General features: G+C 39.6%; 1 protein-coding gene across 20 annotated transcripts in view; it reads left to right on the forward strand.

Moving 5' to 3' along the window:
• The window catches only part of mycbp2 (MYC binding protein 2), a 110,792-nt gene that overhangs the window by 53,797 nt on the left and 35,482 nt on the right, over window positions 1–21,513 (forward strand). For all 20 annotated transcript variants that reach the window (XM_084420735.1, XM_084420752.1, XM_084420750.1 and 17 more), the window contains 27 exons: window positions 812–984; window positions 1,252–1,377; window positions 1,590–1,717; window positions 1,825–1,916; window positions 4,232–4,366; window positions 4,450–4,533; window positions 4,624–4,720; window positions 6,152–6,344; window positions 7,650–7,924; window positions 9,138–9,359; window positions 9,457–9,648; window positions 10,762–10,968; window positions 13,317–13,454; window positions 13,538–13,716; window positions 13,808–13,950; window positions 14,924–15,024; window positions 15,167–15,385; window positions 15,998–16,220; window positions 16,593–16,711; window positions 17,682–17,769; window positions 18,339–18,388; window positions 18,472–18,644; window positions 18,742–18,886; window positions 18,959–19,165; window positions 19,627–19,682; window positions 19,773–19,888; window positions 20,560–20,657. In XM_084420735.1, the coding sequence (XP_084276861.1) occupies window positions 812–984; window positions 1,252–1,377; window positions 1,590–1,717; window positions 1,825–1,916; window positions 4,232–4,366; window positions 4,450–4,533; window positions 4,624–4,720; window positions 6,152–6,344; window positions 7,650–7,924; window positions 9,138–9,359; window positions 9,457–9,648; window positions 10,762–10,968; window positions 13,317–13,454; window positions 13,538–13,716; window positions 13,808–13,950; window positions 14,924–15,024; window positions 15,167–15,385; window positions 15,998–16,220; window positions 16,593–16,711; window positions 17,682–17,769; window positions 18,339–18,388; window positions 18,472–18,644; window positions 18,742–18,886; window positions 18,959–19,165; window positions 19,627–19,682; window positions 19,773–19,888; window positions 20,560–20,657 (3,979 nt within the window). The remainder of the gene's footprint in view (window positions 1–811; window positions 985–1,251; window positions 1,378–1,589; window positions 1,718–1,824; window positions 1,917–4,231; window positions 4,367–4,449; window positions 4,534–4,623; window positions 4,721–6,151; window positions 6,345–7,649; window positions 7,925–9,137; window positions 9,360–9,456; window positions 9,649–10,761; window positions 10,969–13,316; window positions 13,455–13,537; window positions 13,717–13,807; window positions 13,951–14,923; window positions 15,025–15,166; window positions 15,386–15,997; window positions 16,221–16,592; window positions 16,712–17,681; window positions 17,770–18,338; window positions 18,389–18,471; window positions 18,645–18,741; window positions 18,887–18,958; window positions 19,166–19,626; window positions 19,683–19,772; window positions 19,889–20,559; window positions 20,658–21,513) is intronic.

Consider the following 21,513-nt stretch of genomic DNA (forward strand, 5'->3'; position numbering starts at 1 on the left):
CCATGCAATACGTGCCATATATACCAAGTGTTCTGGGGTATATGATTGGCTTTGGTTAAAAACAAGCTGAAGTTGAATGCATTATTTAGTGAAAATCGTGATTAATCAAGATTAATAAATATGTGACATGAAATTTAACATCTAGAAATCTCCAGACCAGAACTCTGTTTGATGACAGTAAGTATTACAGTTAACCGATGTGAATGTTATAACTCGAACGCAATGGATATATTCACCTCAGAGAAGGTACATGGATTGTATTTCATGTCTTTTTCTGGGTAAGACGGAGTGAACTGTGGCACTAATAGTCCCACAAACACGCTCGTCACGTAGCCGTGCACAGAAGACCAACGGCCAAGGTCAGGATTTTTGTTAAACAATACATTCAACTTTGGTTTGTTTTTAACCAAACCCTAGTGTATACCCCCAGAACATTTGGAATATATGGGACATGTCGCATGGGATCAATCTGTGATACTTTAGCATCTTTTTTTAAAAGCTTGATGCTGGCCGCTATTCATTGCCATTATATAGGCAAGCGTGAGCGGGACATTTAAAAAAATTCTCCTTTTGTGGTCCATAAAAGAAAAAAGGGCATACAGCATTAGAACAACACCAGGATGAGTAAATTATTATTTAATTTTCATTTTAGACTGAACTATCCCTTTAATACAAAAATGCCACATTAAAACACTACACAATTTCTCAGGATTTCAGTGGTCTTCATCTGTTCTACTGACAATAAATTATATTTTATGGAATATTTAAACAACTATATCTTCTCAACTAAGCCGTCTCACTGTTCTTTCAGGTTCTTACCTGCCACACGTGAGATGTGCTGCTATAACGCCGTGATAGCAGACGCCCGTGTGCCCTCTGCTTCGGACATCCAGGCCCTCTGCAGCATCCTGAGTCCTGAACTGGCTCTTCCCTCGGGCTCCCACGCCAGCACCACCCGTTCCCATGGAGCGCTGCACATCCTGGGTACCACAGCATCATTCTACCTCAGCTTTACTCTGTTTGATGTGCAGTTCACAGCACTCTCTTGTCAGGCAGGATCTCAAAACCTGTCAGGAATGAAGTCACTCGATGGCAGAACTTTCAACGCTTGCTATCTGTTCCTCATTGAGTTTTGCTGCTGTACAGAGCTCTTTGTCTGACGTTGTCTAAGGAAGTGTGGCAGTCTTAATAAAAAATAAAACTCTCTCAGCCCGGTCTTGTAGTTGTAGTGTGTCTTTTGGTTCTGTGCAGGTTGTCTGGACACACTGGCTGCGATGCAGGAGCTGAAGATGGGAGTGGCCAGTGCTGAGGAAGAGACTCAGGCTGTGATGAAGGTTTACTCTAAAGAGGACTACAGTGTGGTCAACCGCTTTGAGAGTGAGTTCATCCAAAATCATCTATATATCTATAGCTGTTACATTTCTAAATAATATTTTAGACTGTTAAAGGGCATTCACATACAGCAGCTCGAGTGGGAAAACAGCCAGTAGTCAATCATGAGCGATTTCATTGATTTACTTTATTTTGTCAATTAAAATGAAAGGTAAAAATTTGATTGATTTGTGTTTTTTGCACACTGTTTTTTCTAGGCCATGGAGGAGGCTGGGGTTACTCCGCACACTCAGTGGAGGCCATCCGCTTCTGCGCCGATGCTGACATCTTGTTAGGGGGTTTGGGTCTTTTTGGAGGCAGAGGGGAGTACACTGCAAAGATCAAGGTTAGGTCCTATCTGAGTGTTTCCTTAGTTTTGACCTTCAGCCCACTTCATTCTCACGAGTTTTCTGATTTTTGGTTTTTGATTGAAAGCTGTGATTGTGTTTGCAGCTGTTTGAGCTGGGTCCAGATGGAGGAGACCATGAAACTGATGGAGACCTACTGGCCGAGACAGATGTTCTGGCCTATGACTGTGCTGCTCGGTATGCCTATATTCAAAACAATATCACTTCATTATTTCAAGAATGCTGGTTGAGTAGTGTATCTAGAGAGCAGGATACATGCTAGTTATGTATATCCCAAAGTAAATGCTATTTATAAGTGTTATTTTAGTATTATTTATATACTATTATAGTATTAATTATAATTTTCATCTTAATTTTTGTTTGTTTTAGTAATTTTTATTTTAGTAATATGCTTGTCAATTTTATAGTTTTTTTTTTAATATATTTCAGTTTTAGTTTGTCTTTTTAGTATTGCAACCTAAACTTTTAAAATGTTATCTAATTTATATTTTCTTTTATTACAGATTTATTTAAATTAAAAACCATGCACACTTTTCAGGCTAAACATTGCACAAAAAAGTGGCTAGGTTTTAAATTATACTGTAGATGTACTTTTCAAAATGAAGACAAATACAATTTTGATCATGATGAGTTCAAGGTGCTGAAAGTGTTTTCTGAGAAACGCTGTTGAAAGTGGATCACGCACTTGTAGCCAATCAGCAGTAGGGGGCATGTCCATTCATGATTGGTAGGTCAGAGAGTGAGCAAGAGGGAAAGAAAGTATGGCTAAGAGACATTACAAAAGAAGCTCAGAGGAATATCACTGGAAAAAAGAAGGGTTATGATCACACAAGAGCTCCAGGACCCACGTTAATATTAGAAAAGCTTTCCAGCGCTGGTGAGACGTTAAGAGAGCGAGAGGGCCTGAAAACGGATGCAGAGGTTGCGTTAAATCTGCTCTATTAGTGAGTAACATTGGTTTTGCTGTGTTGCACAGAACCAAGATATGCTGTTGTTATAATGTTAGCTATAATAACAGGACAGTTGTGAGTAGGCCTGTCACGATAGCAAATTTTGCTGGACGATAAATTGTACAAGAAATTATCGCGATAAACGATAATATTGTCGTTCTGAGACCATTTTCATTTAATATAATTATAGTGGCATAATAATGCAGGTACACCTTTTCAGCGATCTATAAACTTTTATTTCTAAAGAATATTAAACATTGAAAACGGAAAACATTTTAAATATCCAAAAAAATGAACAAAACAACCAAAAACAATAAAAGCAATGGACTCTTAGTGTCTGTTAACAAAATAAATGTCTGTTGATAAATAAAATGGATGTAAACAAAATTGCACTTCAAAAAATATTAAACATTAGGCTTTAGACATTAGGCATAAATAGTGATACATTCCATAACAGGCAAAACTGACAGTTAGGACCTTTGTAAACAAAACAAAAAAAAGCCTCAACAAGCCATATCGCACAATTTTGCACTGTTACTCCTGTTACTTTGTCAAGTGATTGTGTACTGTCGGGAAGACGGAGACACGCTTTATTGCGTGTAGCCTATATGCTATGCACTGAAAATACTTGGTTAGGATTAGGGGTGAGGAGTGCGTGCGTATTACACGCCATAAAGAGCGTATCATATGCACGCAAAAACTATTTTTGGCGTATAAATGGCACAAGAAATAACATTCGTGGTATAGATACGCATTTTCATGTGATCGGGCTCGCGGTCGCAACTCACAACTAGCGTCTTCTCTCTCTCCCGGCAGTCGCCGTAAACAAGTCCCGCCGGCGCTTTCCCATACAAAGACCATGTGACTGACAAGCGCCGCGCGCCACCTCCCCACACAAACACCATGCAACTGACAAGAGGGTTCACTCCTCCTATACGCTAAAGAACCGAGAGTGGTCATCCAGTCTCTTTGGTAGAGACTGAGAGAGAGAGACGAGGAAAACAAACAAGCATGCAAATGGAATTATCGTGGCCGGAAAAATTATCGAGCTCATTTTTTTTTATCGTGCGATTAATTGACTTATCGACTATCGCGACAGGCCTAGTTGTGAGTGTCATTGTTTGTCTGGAGCTGCTTTGCTGCTGGCGATGAACAACCAACTCTTGCTGTATACACTCTTGTGTACTGTATGTTCAGTTTGTTCTTCCTTGTTTTGTTCATAATCTTTGCTTACTTTTCACGAAGCATAATTTTGCATCGCTTCAGCTATGATAAAGAGACATCCACACTTGCATTGCGTGTTTGTGCATTTTGGGGGCGGAGCAATGAAGGGAGAGGGGTGTGTTTGTTTGGGTTAATTTCAAATATCAACAGTGTTTCTCAGAAATCGCTTACTGTGCCTTTAATATGATGAACTATATCTCTGCTAGATCTTCATACATTGACTAAAATATTTAAAAAACAGCAGTTGATTACAAGACAAAATGAGCAAAATGGCTCATAAATACTGGTTATTTGTGATGGTTCGTTTTGAATATGCAGGGAGAAGTACGCCATGATGTTCGATGAGCCTGTGCTGCTGCAGTTGGGCTGGTGGTATGTGGCGTGGGCTCGCGTGTCTGGACCCAGCAGTGACTGCGGCTCCCACGGCCAGGCAACCATCACCACTGATGATGGGTACGAACACACTTATTACTGTGATTATTTTCGCATTATAATGCTAGAAGGCAAGGATTATCATCATGAACTCTCTCCTGCAGTGTGGTGTTTCAGTTCAAGAGCTCAAAGAAATCAAACAACGGTACTGATGTGAATGCTGGACAAATACCTCAGCTGCTGTACAGGTACATGACAAAATTTAGTTCTGTGCCTGTTACTTTGATGTATCAGGTGTATTATTTCATTCACATACCCATTTTGTTCTGATTTTCCAGGTTGCCCTCTAATGATGGTAACACATCCAAAGGAAAGCAGCAGACCAGTGAGCCTGTTCACATCCTCAAGCGTTCTTTTGCCAGGACTGTGTCTGTGGTATGTGTGTGCAAAAACATACTATTTGCTTATGGGCCAGTGATGTGAAGCTTAAATGTTTGTTTTTTTTCCCCTCCTCTAATGTTATCCTCAAAAATACATTACCGTATTTTCCGCACTATAAGGCGCACCGGATTATAAGGCGCACCTTCAATGAATGGCCTATTTTAGAACTGTTTTCATATATAGGGCGCACCGGATTATAAAGCGCATAGAATAGAAGATACTGCAGTCAAACGTTTGACTGGGTTTGCGTTATGCAGTGGTCACCAACCTTTTCAAGCCTAAGATCACATCCAAAGTCCAAATGTAAACCAAGATACCTTGTTTATACTCGACGCGTCCGCATGACGCGTCCGCAAGCGCGAAGTTAATAAAAAAAAAATATCCGTCTGCTCAGGCAGATTCGGCTTAACAGCGCGCGCGCCTCTGAATCCGAAGATGCCTGACTTTGAGCCGAATCTGCCCGAGCAGACGGATATTAGTAGTACATCTCATCACACCGGCACCCAGTTTGCGCGTCTAAATCAGTTATATGGTCTGGTGTTCAGTCTAAAACAAAACAGTTGCGTCAGGTATAAATGCCTCGTCTGTTTGGGGAGTTGCGCGCGCAGTCAGCGGAGGCTCTCCGGTGTCAGGCGAAAGTATAAACAAGGTTTAAGTCAGCGGTTGTTTAACAGACGTTAACATAAGGCGCCAGATCCATATATAAGGCGCTCTGGATTATAAGGCGCACTGTCGTTTTTTGAAAAAAATAAAGGCTTTTAAGTGCGCCTTATAGTGCGGAAAATACGGTAAATGTAATTCATATTTACATACAGAGTACAGGCTTGATGGTTTCACCACTTGACACAAGTTACTGAAGCCAAGTTGAAAATTGTGGAAGCCACTTTTTAGGCAAAATTGGAAATATTTTCATAGAGAAAAAAGATTCTATGAATCAGAAAGTAAAGAAAAAAAAACAACCTCAGACAGTTTGCCCTTTTTTGTCATGGCAAGGACATAAACACACACAGTTACTTGCACTTGGCACTTTTTAAACTAGATTATAAAAAGACAACTCTTTTCCACCATCGCTGGCATCCTTGTTTGTCATTGACCCATAAATATGCTCATGCTCAGCTTCAAAAGTTTGTCCTGCAATTTCCTGAAAAGGAGATGTTAGCATTACTAGCTTGTATTTTCATAAAATATGCTTCTGTCTTATAAGAAATTGGCAAGGAACAGATGAACAACAGCCAATTTGGAATGGTTTATACTTTAGTGTATTTGTATTGCTTGTTGTTCTTTAAGGAAATCCCTTTACTATTGGGGCTTTTTTCCTGGTGGTCTATCCGCTTGGTACAGTCAAACAAACAAGCCAAGTTAATAAAAGGTCAGATCCTTGGTTCATTTCCAAGTTTTCCAAGTGTGTGTTTGTTCTTGTCTCAGGACTGTTTTGAGTCTCTGCTGAGTATCTTGCACTGGAGCTGGACCACGCTGGTGTTGGGGGTGGAGGAACTGAGGGGACTGAAGGGTTTCCAGTTCACAGCTACTCTTCTGGACTTGGAGCGCCTGCGGTTTGTGGGCACCTGCTGCCTGCGACTGTTGCGTGTCTACATCTGCGAGATCTTCCCCATTTCTGGTATTATATCTCCTCTGTTGTTTAAAGGATGTTAAAGTGGGGGTAGCCCACTAGCTGTTTGTCAGCTAACAACGAAAAATTATCAATAAATGGTATAACAAACATCTTAATTATCATTTTAAGAGGTCTTATATTTGAGGATCGAAAAACAGGAGTCGCGATACAGCCTTATGTGAATATTAAACTTCAGTCTTTCTTTTGAATGAGCAACATTTTAATATTGGCATATTTCAGGCTTGTTTATAATTAAAAGTCCTGCATTATGCTTAAAGTTTTTTTTTCTTTTTTTTCTGGGTTATTATTAGTAATGGTTACACAAACTGTATAGCTGGAATTTAATTCAAAGTAAACTCTTGTTGATTCTGTTTGGGCTGCCCTGTCACAGGAAGGAAAGAAAGCATTGTATAACACACATTATTCAATATATTAGAATTTTTTTGATTTTATTAGTATCTGTGTTTTACCAATATATATACAGTTTACGCACTTTAAAGTAGGCCTGTAAATAAATACTTATTTATTAAATACAGTTTGAAACAGAGATATTTAAAAACTAATTATCCATTTTGCTTGTAAATGTCGTTGTTTTTATTAAAGAAAATTTTATTGTACAAATTTATTTTATCAAAAAATGTTATACAAAATGTTGTCAGTACTTACTCTTAAGTTGTTCCAAACCTGTATGATTTTCTTTTTTTTGTTGAACACAAAAGAAGATATTTTAAAGAATGTTGATAACCAGACAGTTGACGGCACCCATTGACTTCCATAGTAGGAAAAAAAAAAAGTCAATTATTAAAATAGTCAATAGGAAGTTAATAGGTTAAAATATCTTCTTTTGTGTTCAACAGAAGAAAAAAATTCATACAGGTTTGGAACAATATGACGATGAGTAAATGATTTTCTTTTTGATGACAAATTTTATTTTTGGGTGAACTATCCCTTTAAGAGCACAAAAGGTGTTAATCCCTGTTCAAATTGATTTTGAACACTTCTGTGACTCTCTTGACACTGTACTAGTAGACCTTGTCACCTGCTCTTACTGTTACACACTGAACCTGTGCTGTCACTTCTTACTGAGTCGTACTATCGATGTCACAAGTGTAATTCCCTTGAGTTACAGGTGTAATCTATATTGATTGGCAGGGTCTCATGTCACACTAGTCCTTTAAGAACATGTAATGAAGAGGAAGACAGCTTTGGGCCAAAGGACTAATCTTAAGGACCTTTGACTGAAAGCATGTTATTTAGACAACATCACATCTACATTGTATCTTATACTTCCCGTTTGTGTCTCTTATCTAGCCAGTACAAAAGCTGTTGTGGAGGAGTCCAGCAAGCTGGCGGAGTGTGTAGGAAAGACACGAAGCCTCCTGAAGAAGATCCTGTCAGAAGGGATGGATAACTGCCTGACCAAGCTGGACAATGACCCGCAGGGATATTTGAGTCAGCCCCTCACGCTGCTGGAGGCCGTGCTGCAGGAGTGCCACAACACCTTCACCGCCTGCTTTCACTCCTTCTACCCCACGCCAGCCCTGCAGTGGGCCTGCCTCTGCGACCTGCTCAACTGCCTGGACCAGGTATTCACAAGCATTAGATTGAAGGTGTGCTTAAAGGGATTGTCCACCCACAGGGATAGACCCTCATGTCGTTCCAAAACTGTATGACCTTCTTTCTTCTGTGGAACACAAAAGAAGATATTTTGTTGAATGTTGGTAACTAATCAGTTTCGGGTTCCAGTGACTTCCACTGTATGGAAAAAATACAGTGGAAGTCAGTTTTCCAAAACCGTCTGGGCATCAACATTCTTCAAAATATCTTCTTTCATGGTTAGCAGAAGAAAGAAAGTGAGTAAATGATTCCAGAATTCTCATTTTTAGGTGGACTATCCCTTTTAATCAGCAAACGGCTCATTTAGGCCAGTCTATAAATCATAAATGGATGAATCTCAATAAACCTGTCAAGAACAGTTCCAGGTCATATCATAATTTCATTCAACATCAAAAGGAAGAAACAGCAAATTATGATTTGCATAAATAAACTTTTGCCCTATTTTAGGACCATTGTTAATAACGATTGTCAACATCAAGAATAATGTAACATTTAATAATGTTAAACATAAAAAAACTCAATTAAATTGTTCTCTATTTGGGTGGAAATGTGCCTACTTGTAATGAAAGCAATACAAACTGTATATATTTGTTACATTATTATTAGTATCATCTTCATTATTATATTTTTATGGTTTTTTACTATTTATAATTAATTTATAATATTTTTGTGTATTGGGTATTTTAGTTAATTTGACTGAAAGTGTTAACATTGGGGAAAATGTAAAATTGTGGTATTTTACATATAGCATTACATATTACATATATATTTATATATAGCCTATTTATATGCATGGATGTGTATATGTATGGATGTGTGTGTATGCATGTATGTATGTTACTTTTAATTTTGGGGTGAATTATGACCTAGATACGTTTTTGTGAGAATCACCTCTTTAACTGAGAGGCTTTTTCATCTGAACCACTTTCAGTTCCCAGCTCTTTCTGCAAATGTGCCGCTTGACAGATTTAGGCCTGATGAATTTGAGCTCTAAAAGACCTCCAGTGACACTCTGAATCAGAAAGATTTTATAAAAAAAAAAAAAAAAAAAACAGCCTCCACATTTTTTCTTTTTTTTAATTTCTGAGGAATACAGTTGTTACTTGATTGGTATTGGACATCTGGTTTGGTTAATTGCAGCAAGTCTCTACTAATAACATTAACCTTCATGTGGACCTCCAGGACATTCAAGAGGCGAACTTCCGCACGTCGAGCAGCCGTCTGCTGGCTGCGGTGATGTCAGCGCTGTGTAACACATCGGTCAAGCTGACCTCCATCTTGCCCATCGCGTACGACGGGGAGGTGTTGCTGCGCTCCCTCGTCAAGCAGGTCAGCACTGAGAACGACTCTGCCCTCGCTCACCGCTTCCCCCTGCTGGTGGCACACATGGAGAAACTCAGCCACGTGAGTACCATCATCTGGTCAAACATGCATAATCAATTAAAACATTGTTTTAATGTTCAGCAGTTACAAAATTCTCTTTTTGTCGTGTTTTGATCAGACGGAAGAGAATCTCATGGGCATGACGTCTTTCCGGGAGGTTCTGGAGAAGATGCTGGTCATTGTGGTGCTTCCTGTGAGGAAGAGTCTGAGGAAGGAGGTTGAACTCTTTTCTCCTCATCTGGTGTCCAACACGTGTGGCCTGCTGGCCAGTATTGTCAGTGAGCTCACCGCCTCTGCTCTCGGCTCTGAGGTTAGAAGGACAGATCTCCTACTTCTCTCTCATTCCTCTCTTCCTCACATACACACTCTCTTTTCCTCGTCTCTTTGTCCGCAGAGCATTCGCCTGCTGCTCTAATTGCATTACAGCTACAGCCACGCCAATTCCATAAATAGCATTTAGGTGGTGGAGGAAAAATTCTATCTTCATGTTCATGAATCTGTATCTGTATCTGTATCCGTACAGCTCCACAGAAAGCTCACAAGTCTGTTATTCATCCCTGTACCATGTCCTTTGTTTCAAATAGTTTATATTAAATAAAAATGTATATGGTGAAATAAATATAAATATAAATATATATATATATATATATATATATATATATATTTACTGAAGTACCTGTACTTTTTTTATTACATATTTTGTAATCTGATCAATAAGAGTGTGCCACACCAACTGTCTAACACTCTGAACTGTTTTAACATTTTACCATGTTTAAAAGCATTGAATGCTGTAGATTTATTTCCCATAATTATCGTAAAAATGAAAGGGGCACAGATTCCATCTGGCCTGCTCATGCGGGATTGTTGTAGTAGGAAGCTGAGTCATGAGAACAGGTGTGTCCTCCACAGGACCACAACAGTCTACTGCAGTCCGTCTCTCTCCGACGGCTTTGGAAAAGGCCATTGGCTCGTTGCCATGGTAACTGGCATGTCATGCTCGGTTAGAGTACGTTATGGAGACTGTTACAGCTGCTTTGCTGCTCTTTAACACTGTTCGTTGCCAAAGGTGGAATATAAATCGTATGCTGGCTAATAGAGTAACAAAAATGGCATCCAGTCTCTGTTGTTTGTAATAGCACAGGAAGAGCAGGGTTTTAGGTGTTGGTTGTCATGGAGGCTCCTGTTCAATAACAAAAACATCCTCTCAGTTAGTCTAATCTGGCCTACTGCCACCTGCTGGAAGAACATGTGAGAGTTCTTCTTCAAAGGATAGTTTTCCCAAAAATGTCACGTTTTTATTTACAGATGAACTATCCATTTAATGTGTTGCGACTCCAAAACAAATATAAAATGTAAGAATGCCTCTAAACTAAATGTAAATTCTTATCTGCCCTTTTGAAACGTGTGGACTGTTGTTGTGCAGGTGGACGGGCTAAACTCCCTGCACTCGGTGAAGGCCACCCCCAACCGCTTCACTAAGACCAGCCAGGGACGCAGCTGGAACACGGGGAACGGGTCCCCCGACGCCATCTGCTTCACTGTGGACAAGCCAGGGGTGGTGCTGGTGGGTTTCTGTGTGTACGGGGGAGGAGGCATCCATGAGTATGAGCTGGAGGTGCTCGCTGATGACGTAAGTTCTTTTCTATATAGAGGGGATGCATTGATGTCACTTTCTCAGCCAGACTGAGTGGCAGAAGAGCTGCTGCGTGATTGGATTTAATAGGGGAAACTGTGAATAGGCGAGTAAAACGAGTGATTATCAGGTTAAACTAAAGGTTGGACTCGATACAACTTACTAAAGATCCAGTGATCCATGGATATTGACATGCAGCCAGGAATCATATTTCCTGACATTTATATGTGACTGATTTCTACGCCGGGGAAAAACATAAAGCAAATTTGCCTGTGAACGCTTTATATAAATACAACATAGGTAGGTCTTAATCCGGGTGATCAATTATATCAATGTTATATATATATCGTCATATTGTTCAGCTCTAAAACTTGTATAGTTTTTTGTCAGTGTTTATTTAAAAGCATCCAATTATGCAGAATATACGATGGTAAATATTTAATTGATGAGTTGTCAATACAATATATATGGTGTGATTTTACCCCAAAATTCTGCATATTGACACAAAATAAGTGCAAATCCACCTTTCGCTGCCTGGGTCCAGTTGTTTCTATGAATTGCTGTGATCCATTTGCTTCTCTGTTCTGTAGCTTTGGGCAGTCTGTAAAAACTTACCTCAGATTTCTTGTCAAATCTTTTAATAGTCAATCGAAAAGCTCATTCCAGTTTTAGATGTGTTTCGCGTCATTCACTCTGAAAACCAATGCTGCTCAGCATTTTTGCCACTCAGTGGGCGCAGTCACTCCGGCCTACGGTGACGTTACGCATATACCCCTCTATTCATCACTTTGTGGCTCTCACGAAAGCTATCTTTTTATCCATTTAAGGTAATAGTTCACCCAAAAATAGAAAATGTCCCATAATTTACTCAAATCTCAAACCGCACACAATCAAGAGTTATAAATAATATTCTGGCTCTGTAATGGCATTGAATAGTGACCGACTTTTTGAAGCTCTAAAAAGCACAACCATCCAGGCAGCGCCCGTACGTGTGTTCACAAGAGATTTGTGTTTTTTGCAAGAGGCGTCTGTTCTCACGTAAGTTTACACCTACGTCTTAAGGCTGATTTATACTTCTGGGTCGGAGCGACGCTGTAGGCTGCGCGTCGGTTTTCGTTTATACTTCTGTGTTGTTGTCCGCATTGATGTGCAATTACACTTGCAGAGTGCGAAACCCGAGGCAGCAGTTCTAGCAGACCAATCACAGCGCTTGCGGTCCGCATAGAATTGGTGCGTTGTTACATTTTTGGAGAGGTGCACTTCAGGGAACGCCGAAGTTCCAAATGCGTACCGCATGCTACACAGCCTACGACGTAGCTACGGTGTGAGTTCGACACAGAAGTATAAATTGGGCTTTACGTCATACGTTGGGTCAGAGGTCACCCTTCCGATGGAAATTTACTCTTTCATGAATGCGCTTAAGGTTGTTTCTGGAAGCCAGTGATTATAGTTTATAAAGTTTTATGTTATAACTTATTGGAGTCATATGGATTACTTTATGATGGATGGATGCGCTTTTTGGAGCTTCAAAAAGTCTTCAGCACTTTTCAGTCCCGTTACAAATCACTGGTTTCACGATTCAATTAGATTACGATTATCATGTCAATAATTCCATTCGATATCACAATTTTCAATATTACTACATGGCTACATTTTTGTCAATGAATACAAGCAGTCAGTTATATGAACTCCCTTTTTATTTCATCTGCTCCAAGAAAGTAAACTTTCTGAATGTAGCAAACATCAAACAATAATTAAGTCTGAACACAGCAGACGACAGGAGCATTTAGAACTAATAAACACTAGTAGATACTAAAATACTTAAGTTACAATAATGCTCACACACTCTCATGCACACACTCACAGAATGTTAAAATAGTGGGTGCACTTTTTTTATTACTCACTTTTGTGTTTCACCTCACTTTGCCATTTTACACTAAGCGAGACAAGCACTTATGCGATGAAGGACGTCAGAGAAATGTCAGTAGGCTATAATCAATGATGGTCTTTTGCGGCATCGTCCACATCCACATCACGATGCATTGTAGAAACGATTAATTTCAACAAGGTGAGTCAGTTATGGGGTAATTTTCATTTTTGGGTGAAGTATTCCTTTAAAAGAAGTTCACAAAAATATATTTTTTTAAATGTCATTATTAAATGTCATCCTCATGTTCCATTCTTGTTTGCGGTTATTTTTAATTTTTACGTGGAACATAAAAAGGTGGATTTTTGAAGAATCTTCTCATTCCTTCAAGTTCGAGCGTGTGAATGAGTTCTCCCAATGTCTTACCCTGTTGTTTTCCTCTGTGTTCCTGTTCTGTCCATCTGTCCTGTTTTATCAGGCTCAGACGGAGCACCCCGGAGATTCCGCCCACTCCCACAGATGGACGTCTCTAGAACTGGTCAAAGGCACTTACAGCACTGACGACTCCCCCAGTGACATCGCTGAGATCCGTCTGGACAAAGCTGTTCCTCTGAAGGTGCTGCGAATTTTACACATGAATCACGCAAAGAATAAACCTCACTTCGGCACAAACTCACTTCCACCCTGTTGCTCTTGCAGGAGAGTGTGAAATATGCTGTCCGCCTGCGTAACTATGGCAGTCGCACAGCCAATGGGGATGGAGGCATAACAACCGTACAATGCTCTGATGGAGTCGCGTTCACCTTCAGCACCTGCAGCCTGAGCAGCAATGGCACCAACCAGACCAGAGGCCAGATCCCTCAGATTCTCTATTATAGGTCCGTACTATATATTCTTTTATCTGCGAACAAAATTCCTTCTTATTTCTTAAGGATGCAACATCTTGTTGACGGTGATTGTTTGCTACAGGAGCGAATATGATGGCGACCTGCAATCACAGCTGTTAAGCAAAGCCAATGAAGAGGACAAGAACTGCAGCCGTGCTCTTTCTGTAGTCAGCGTGGTGGTGCGGGCGGCCAAAGACCTCCTCCACAGGGCCTTTGCTGTGGACGGTGAGGATCATTTTCTTAGGTTTCCCCAAATACTTTCCCGTCTGTTGCACAAAAACATAGTCCCAGCCCTACCTCATACTATTTGTTGAGATAATTTTAGTATGATAGAAATAACAAATTATATATTGCGTAACATGAACATTTTGCATTATAATACACATATCATACACTGTTCGTTCGTTGGCCAGAGGAGAACTGGCCCCCCCACTGAGCCTGCCTTCTACCAAGGTTTTATCCTCCATTCTTTCATCCGATGGAGTTTTGGTTCCTTGCCACTGTCGCCTTTTTCGCCTTTGGCTTGCTTAGTTAGGGACATTTCATTTAATATTCAACAATATTATTGATCTGCCTGCATTGACACCATTATATGAGAACTGAACTGAGCTGGACGATGACATCATGGTTTTCTCCAGAGCGGCTATATATATAAATGAACTAAATTTATAACTTTTTTACAACAAAAATGAACCATCACTGAACTTACTTAAGCTGGACTGTGACGCTATTTTCTTCTAGAAACAAACTTTGTTGCATTATTTTCCTGTTATCTCTGGAAAGCTGCTTTGAAACAATCTGTATTAAAAAGCGCTGTATAAATAAAGGTGACTTGACATATCATTGCCCTAATGCAAAAAAGATCTCGTTCTCATAACCGTGATGAAACATTATTTTAATTGAAAAGTCTTTGTTGATCATGGTAATGTTCAGTACAGTTATGTAAATCTCATGCGATTCATTATTAAGAATAATGGGAATTAAAAAACAAACTATGGAATTTAATTATGTAATTAGTAAATTATGGAATGAGAATTGGGGTGAAATGTGCTTAATTGTCATAAATGGGTCTTTATAGGCTATATACTGTGTGTGTGTGTATAGGTTTGTTTTGTGAGATTTACCCTTATAGATCAGCATCATTAGTTATTTACTATTAGTCTCTTTTAAGTACTTGATGTTACTGATGTCTCTACAGTTGAAGACATTCCTGAACTCCTGAGTTCCTGCAGTCTCTTTTCGATGCTGCTTCCACTTATTTTGGCATACATCGGTCCTGTGGCTGCATCTGTTCCTAAGGTAAGGGAGTTTTTCTTGGTGGAATTGGCAACCTTGGGTCTTGATGTGACAATGATCAGTCTCCTCTAGTCTATTGTTAGCTTTCTTGTTTACTTTTCTCATGATACCTTCGCCCGTTTTAAGTTTCACAATTTTCTATTAGGCTGCAGTGGAGGTGTTTGGTTTGGTTCAGGAACTTCTTCCGGCTGTTTCTGCTCTGAACCAGAAATATGCACCACCTGCCTTCAATCCTAACCAATCCACAGACAGCACCACTGGGAACCAGCCGGAGCAGGGCCTATCAGCTTGCACCACCTCTAATCATTATGCTGTCATAGAGAGCGATCACCCCTACAAGCAGGCTGGTGTCACCCAGTACAAGGTACAACATTAGTGATCACAAAATGAGGGAAGTCAAATCTATCTAGCAACTGCCTAGCATTACCCTGAAAACTACCCTGAACATCTTTGCAACCATCTAGCAACTGTCTGCAACAACTTAAAACACTGTAGCAATGCTCTAGGAAACACTCATAACACTTTAGAAACTGCTTAACAGGATGTGACATTAATGTAGGGCTGAACGACTAATCAAAATAAAAGTAAAATCGCAATCACTTCAATTTAATTAAAGAAATATATGCACTGTATGTTTTGGAGTGAAGCGTGGCATTGTGTTCATTTACACTCAAGCAGCTCATGATCAGTTTTTTTTCAGTGTCTCAGAGCAGCTCGGTTCACAGTAAATGCTGCTTTACACAAACTCATCTTTGCATGTGCTCTGAGTTTGAGTTCCATATCCTGATAGCAATCACTACGTTAAGCGGTCTTAATGTATTTTTATAAATATATATCGTCTGTTGAAGGCTGTTGAATGTTCGTTCAGAGCTTGTCTTTAAAAAATATTTTTTTTTCTTGTTACAAATTGAGATGCAGTATGACTAGTGTTCCTTAATAAGCGCGCTTAATCACATTTCCATCCTCTGGATTTCAGGTTTCCTTCCCAGACTGCGTTCGCTGGATAACCGTTGAGTTTGATCCTCAGTGTGGCACAGCGCAGCCAGAAGATGTCCTCCGTCTCCTGATCCCCAGCCGATCGATGCACTACTCTGGGCTCGGCTCCAAAGCCCTGGCTCACGAGACCATCAACAGCTGGACCGAGCTCAAGAAGTTCTCTGGCTCCAATGGCTGGCCCACCTCTGTCTTGGTGCTGCCAGGTAACGGTGATGTCCCTGTAAACCAAGCTTTAGAAATATTTACTTTATATCTTCATGCTGATTAAGGTGCTGTTGACAGTATTTGTTGTTAATCTTTAGTAATTAAAAAGACATTTATTGAGATGTTAACTTAACACCACTTCCAGGCCCTTGAGTAAGAGTTGTTACGCTGTTAACAGATAAATCTTTTATATGCGGTCCCACGGAGGGTTTATAAACACCGAATCTCAACAGGAAGATTGTGCGGTTGTTTACAGAATATTATCTCTATGAGGACTGTGATTATATGGGCAGCTGCCATTTTATTATTATTCAAAATGAGTTATGCTACACTGGCTCAGTCATTAACTCATTTCCATTCCCTAATGTAAGGTAATGAAGCCCACTTCTCCTTGGAAACTGCATCAGATTACGTGAAAGATGAGAAAGCCTGTTTCTACGGATTCAAATGTGTAGCTGTCGGTTATGAGTTTAACCCTGGTGTTGATGAGGTATGAAATTTCTCCTTGCCAAACAATATGGATGTGTCTTTAACCTGAGCACAATGCATGAAATGTTCAAGGAGCCCATTTTATCTCGCTTGTAAAACAATTGTCCGTGCACATAATAATTAGCATGTCAACATTTATAGCAATATTTAGAACATATTACATATTAAACATGAACAGCTCTGTTGTTCAAACAAGCATATAGGGCTGGGTTGAACATATTGATTTCTCGATTTCAATCGGTTCTCATTATGATTAACCAATATCAATTCTTAAATACCATGAATCTATATTTTTAGTCTATGCTGTTTTCTCTTGATGCGTGAACAAAACTTGACTAAACATTATTTGCAGCATGTCTCCCAATGCAAAAATCGCAACAAGCTTAGTGCTCTGTTACTTTTGATATGGAGTTTCATATTTTGACTCCATACTCTCATATGGAGTCTGAGTTTTCATATTTTATGCATTTTAATTTGAAATTCAAGCAATACATAGTTTTAGCGCTATGTCATATGGCGTGACGGATCGCTGTCGTGCCTCAGTTCAAGCAAAGCAACAGTGCTGAGTGCACATGAACCGATCAACTCTTCATCTTTATTTCTTGTTAAAATAATAAAATACTAGCACAAAATAAACAGGAGTGAACACCAGCAGGTATGCTGAAATATATATATATATATATATATATATATATATATCCAAATTAATCAGAATCAGCACTGAATTGAATCGCAAGCTTGTGAATGGAAATCAAATCGAATCATGAAATTTGTGTCAATACCCAGCCCTAGAAGCATGTTTATTAAACTGTGGGTGAGAACCAATTTTCAGCTTGGACATCCTAAATAAAAATAATTTTACGTCTACCACTGCTAGTATCTCAGTTATGCATTGCTTTGGACCAGAGAAAGGATTAGTGATTCATATCTCACATGTATTTGAGATATTTGTCATGTTGCTGTGGTTTCAGGGAATTATTCAGCTGGAGAAGGAATTGGCCTATTTAGGGAGCATGTGTGCAGCTGCACTCATGAAAAAGGATCTTGCCCTACCAATAGGTAAGAATGACTGCTGCTTGCCGGTGTTGGAGGAGATGCATAAAAACTGGAGTGGGCCGTGCTCGTGCAGTTAAAGCATAATCTGAAGTCGCTAATCACAGTGGGTGATAATTAAAGGGCAATTTCATACACTACCATTCCAAATTTTGAACTTTCTATTCATCAAAGAATCCTGAAAAAAGTGGTTTCCACAATTGGTTTAAACATTGATAATAAGAGTTGTAATTTAACTAAATATTTAGCTTAAAGAAGTTTTTTAAAATTAGTTCATTTATGTGAACCTTCTGAATGAAGTTCAGCTTCATCAGAATTAACCCACACTTTAAAGCTACAGTGTGTGTTTGATTATTACCTCCGCTTGCTGTAAGGCATAATACAATTTGACATTTAAACAGCAATTTTGTGTTTTGTCATATTGATACTTTGTAACTGATTGAAACATCTGAGCTGTTGTTACTCTAAGTTAGCATCTCCCCAACACTATTACTTTTATTGGTGGCACTGATAAAATCACAAGAACTTCCTTTGTCTTTTTTATCTGATTGTATGGATTATTTACCATCCTACAGGGAATGAACTAGAAGAAGATTTGGAGATTTTAGAGGAAGCCTCACTCCAGGTACTAAATAAAAAATAGTTTTATTGTGTGTAAGTGCCGCACATCATCAGAATGTGCTCTGATCGTGTGTTTGTGTTGAGCAGGTGTGTAAATCCCACTCAGGGCTCCTGGGAAAGGGACTGGCCCTCACTCACTCTCCCACCATCCTAGAGGCACTGGAGGGGAACCTGCCACTGCATTTGCAGACTAACGAGCACTCGTTTCTAGAGGACTTCATTACCTGCGTGCAGAACTCCAGTGGTGGGCGGCTCGCCAGGTCTGTATCAAACATTTTACAGCTCCCTTTATTCTTTATGGGTCTTTTGATAGCTTGAGGCCCTCATTCAAGCATCTTTACCATTCTATGTTCCCAGGTGGCTTCAGCCAGACTCCTACGCAGACCCTCAGAAGACCTCACTCATTCTGAACAAAGACGACATCCGCTGTGGCTGGCCCACTACTGTTGTGGTGCAGACCAAGGACCAATATGGAGATGTTGTGCATGTGCCAAACATGAAGGTTAGCATCTTTCTGAATCAAACGCTGTGTTATGAATCTGGCACATCTAATCGTCTCTGATCTGTGTTGTAGGTTGAAGTCAAGGCTGTTCCTGTCTCTCAGAAAAAGTCCATCCAGCAGGAGAACATGAAGAAACTACAGCGTTTGCCAGGCAGCTCCTCTAATTCTGCATCAGGAGCTGATCTCACCTTTGGTGGCCACCCAGCACCCAAACTGGAGGCGACATACGAACCCATGATCATCAAAGAAGCACGTTATATCGCCATCACCATGATGAAGGTTCCTCTCATCTATTGACTTGATAATTATAGTCGACTCAAAAATTATTTGGACTAGGGCTGCCCAATTAGTCAAAATAAAACTGGTGTGATTATCAAATTGCAAAGACTGCGATATAATTAAAGTGCCCCTATTATGCTATTTTAAAGGCTCCTAATATAGTTTTGAAGGTTTGAACAGGTTAACATGCATCCAAGTTCAAAAAACACTTTAATTGGAGAGAAGAGAAGTCTGTCCTTTCACTGAAAGATCCAGTTATGACATTTTTAATATATTATTAAAAAATAAAAAATAAACATTTACACTGATGATTCGTTCACAGTAAGATTAATACACTTACAAAATATAGAGAGGTTCATTTTCATTTCAAAATGACTTCAAAAATTTGTCTCATTGCAATTAGATAGTTCGATATTTTGTATGTTTTTCTTACATTGTCACTTACTGTCTTTTTTGTCCAGGCATATGAAAATTATTCCTTTGAAGAGCTTCGCTTTGCCTCGCCGACACCAAAGAGGTTAAAAGACCTACCTGTCATATTCATATTACAGTCAACATTCAAATGTAAGAACAGGTTTCAGGTTCGGTTTGTCTGCTTCTTACTCAGGCCCAGTGAGAACATGCTTATCCGGGCCAACACAGACGGAACATACAGCGCTAACTGGACCCCTGGTGCTGTTGGACTTTACACCATTCATGTGACCATCGATGGCATTGAAATCGGTAACTGGATTTTAGTTTTTATTAAAGCTTTGTATTAGAGCACTTTGTTGTATAAATATTTAAGGAGTGTCCAAAGTGGATAGTGTATGTTGCTAGTGCTCAAATAGATTTTCATTATCAGCATTTTCCCCCCATAAAATGTAAAAAAAAAAAAAAATTACATGATAAAATATGATTTATAGAGCAAATGCAAGATGGGGGAACAGATTATGTCTTAATTCTTTTGCGTTCTCTCGTTCTTAAAGTTTCCCCCAAGACACTTTGTGTCGTTTCTCAACACAAAGTTTCTCGTGGTAATGCAAAAAATGTTTTGCGAGAGAACGCAAAAGCATTGACATTTTTTCCCCTCTCGTCTCATGTTTTTTCCATCACCGTGTCCCTTTAGGGGCTCTGTACTATAGTCCTCATACATAAAGGCCTGTGGTTAACTCTTGGGCCTGGTTTCACAGACAGGGCTTAGGTTAAGCCAGGATTAGGCCTTAGTTCAATTTGGGCATTTAAGTATATTTTATAAACGTGCACTGATATGTCAGTGTAAATTGCTTTCAGTTAAAACTGCTCAAGCATGCATTTTAGTCTGGGACTAGGCTTAAGCCTTGTCTGTGAAACTGGGGGTTGATATTGTAGAGCTCATGAGTCTTGAGTTTTTTGACTGAATCATATTTGCTCAGATGCTGGTCTGGAGGTCGAGGTCAAAGACCCACCCAAAGGAATGATCCCTCCTGGCACACAGATGGTCAAACCCAAAGCTGAACCTCAACCTAGCAAGGTGAGTTTCCGAGTTAAGGAGTTAAAGCGGTGCTACTCGGCCAGATGTATCCGGTCCAGGTTAACCTAACGTTCAAAAATTTGAGGTCGGTAATACATTTATTTAATGTTTTTGAAGGATGTCTCTTACGCTCACCAAAGCTGCATTTATTTGATCAAAAATACAGTAAAATGTCACATGATCCTTCAGAAATCATTCTAATATTCTGATTTGGTGCTCAAGAAATATTTCTTATTATTATCAATGTTAGAAACAGTTGTGCTGCTTAATATTTTTGTGGAAACCAGGATTTTTTTTCTTGGTTTCTCTGATGAGTAGAAAGTTCAGTAGAATAGAACATTTATTTGAAACATTATAAATGTCTTTACTGTCACTTTTGATCAATTTATTGTGGCCTTGCTGGGAAAAAGTATTAGGGTGCTTTCACACTAGGTCCAAACCAGAGTTTGATTGCTTTCCCCCTTCCCCCGCTGGTCTCTATTCACATTATATTATTTGGGTCCAAACCACGGTACGCTTGCGTCATCAACTTTCAGCGACGTACCCATGTTGCTAGGCAATGGCTATGAAGGACAAAGCGCCATAATGGATAGAGTTGCTCGCATCACTTTTTTTGATCCTTTGGTTTTGCTTCCAAAGCGTCAGCACATAACAGCACTTGCGTCTGTCTGCTGCGAATGTACTGTAAATATGTTCAAAGAAACGCAGGAGTCCATTTGTGCTGAAGGTGAGCAGAAATGAGATATACGTTTGCTTGTCAGGAAAGTGAGAGAGAAGAACACACACAAACACAGTTTTATCGAATCATACATCATCAATAGCGGTTCACTTCCGCAATTTAGTACGGTTGCGCTCC

Source organism: Rutilus rutilus (genome assembly GCF_951802725.1).
Source record: "Rutilus rutilus genome assembly, chromosome: 10".
In the NCBI taxonomy this organism is placed as follows: Eukaryota; Metazoa; Chordata; class Actinopteri; order Cypriniformes; family Leuciscidae; genus Rutilus; species Rutilus rutilus.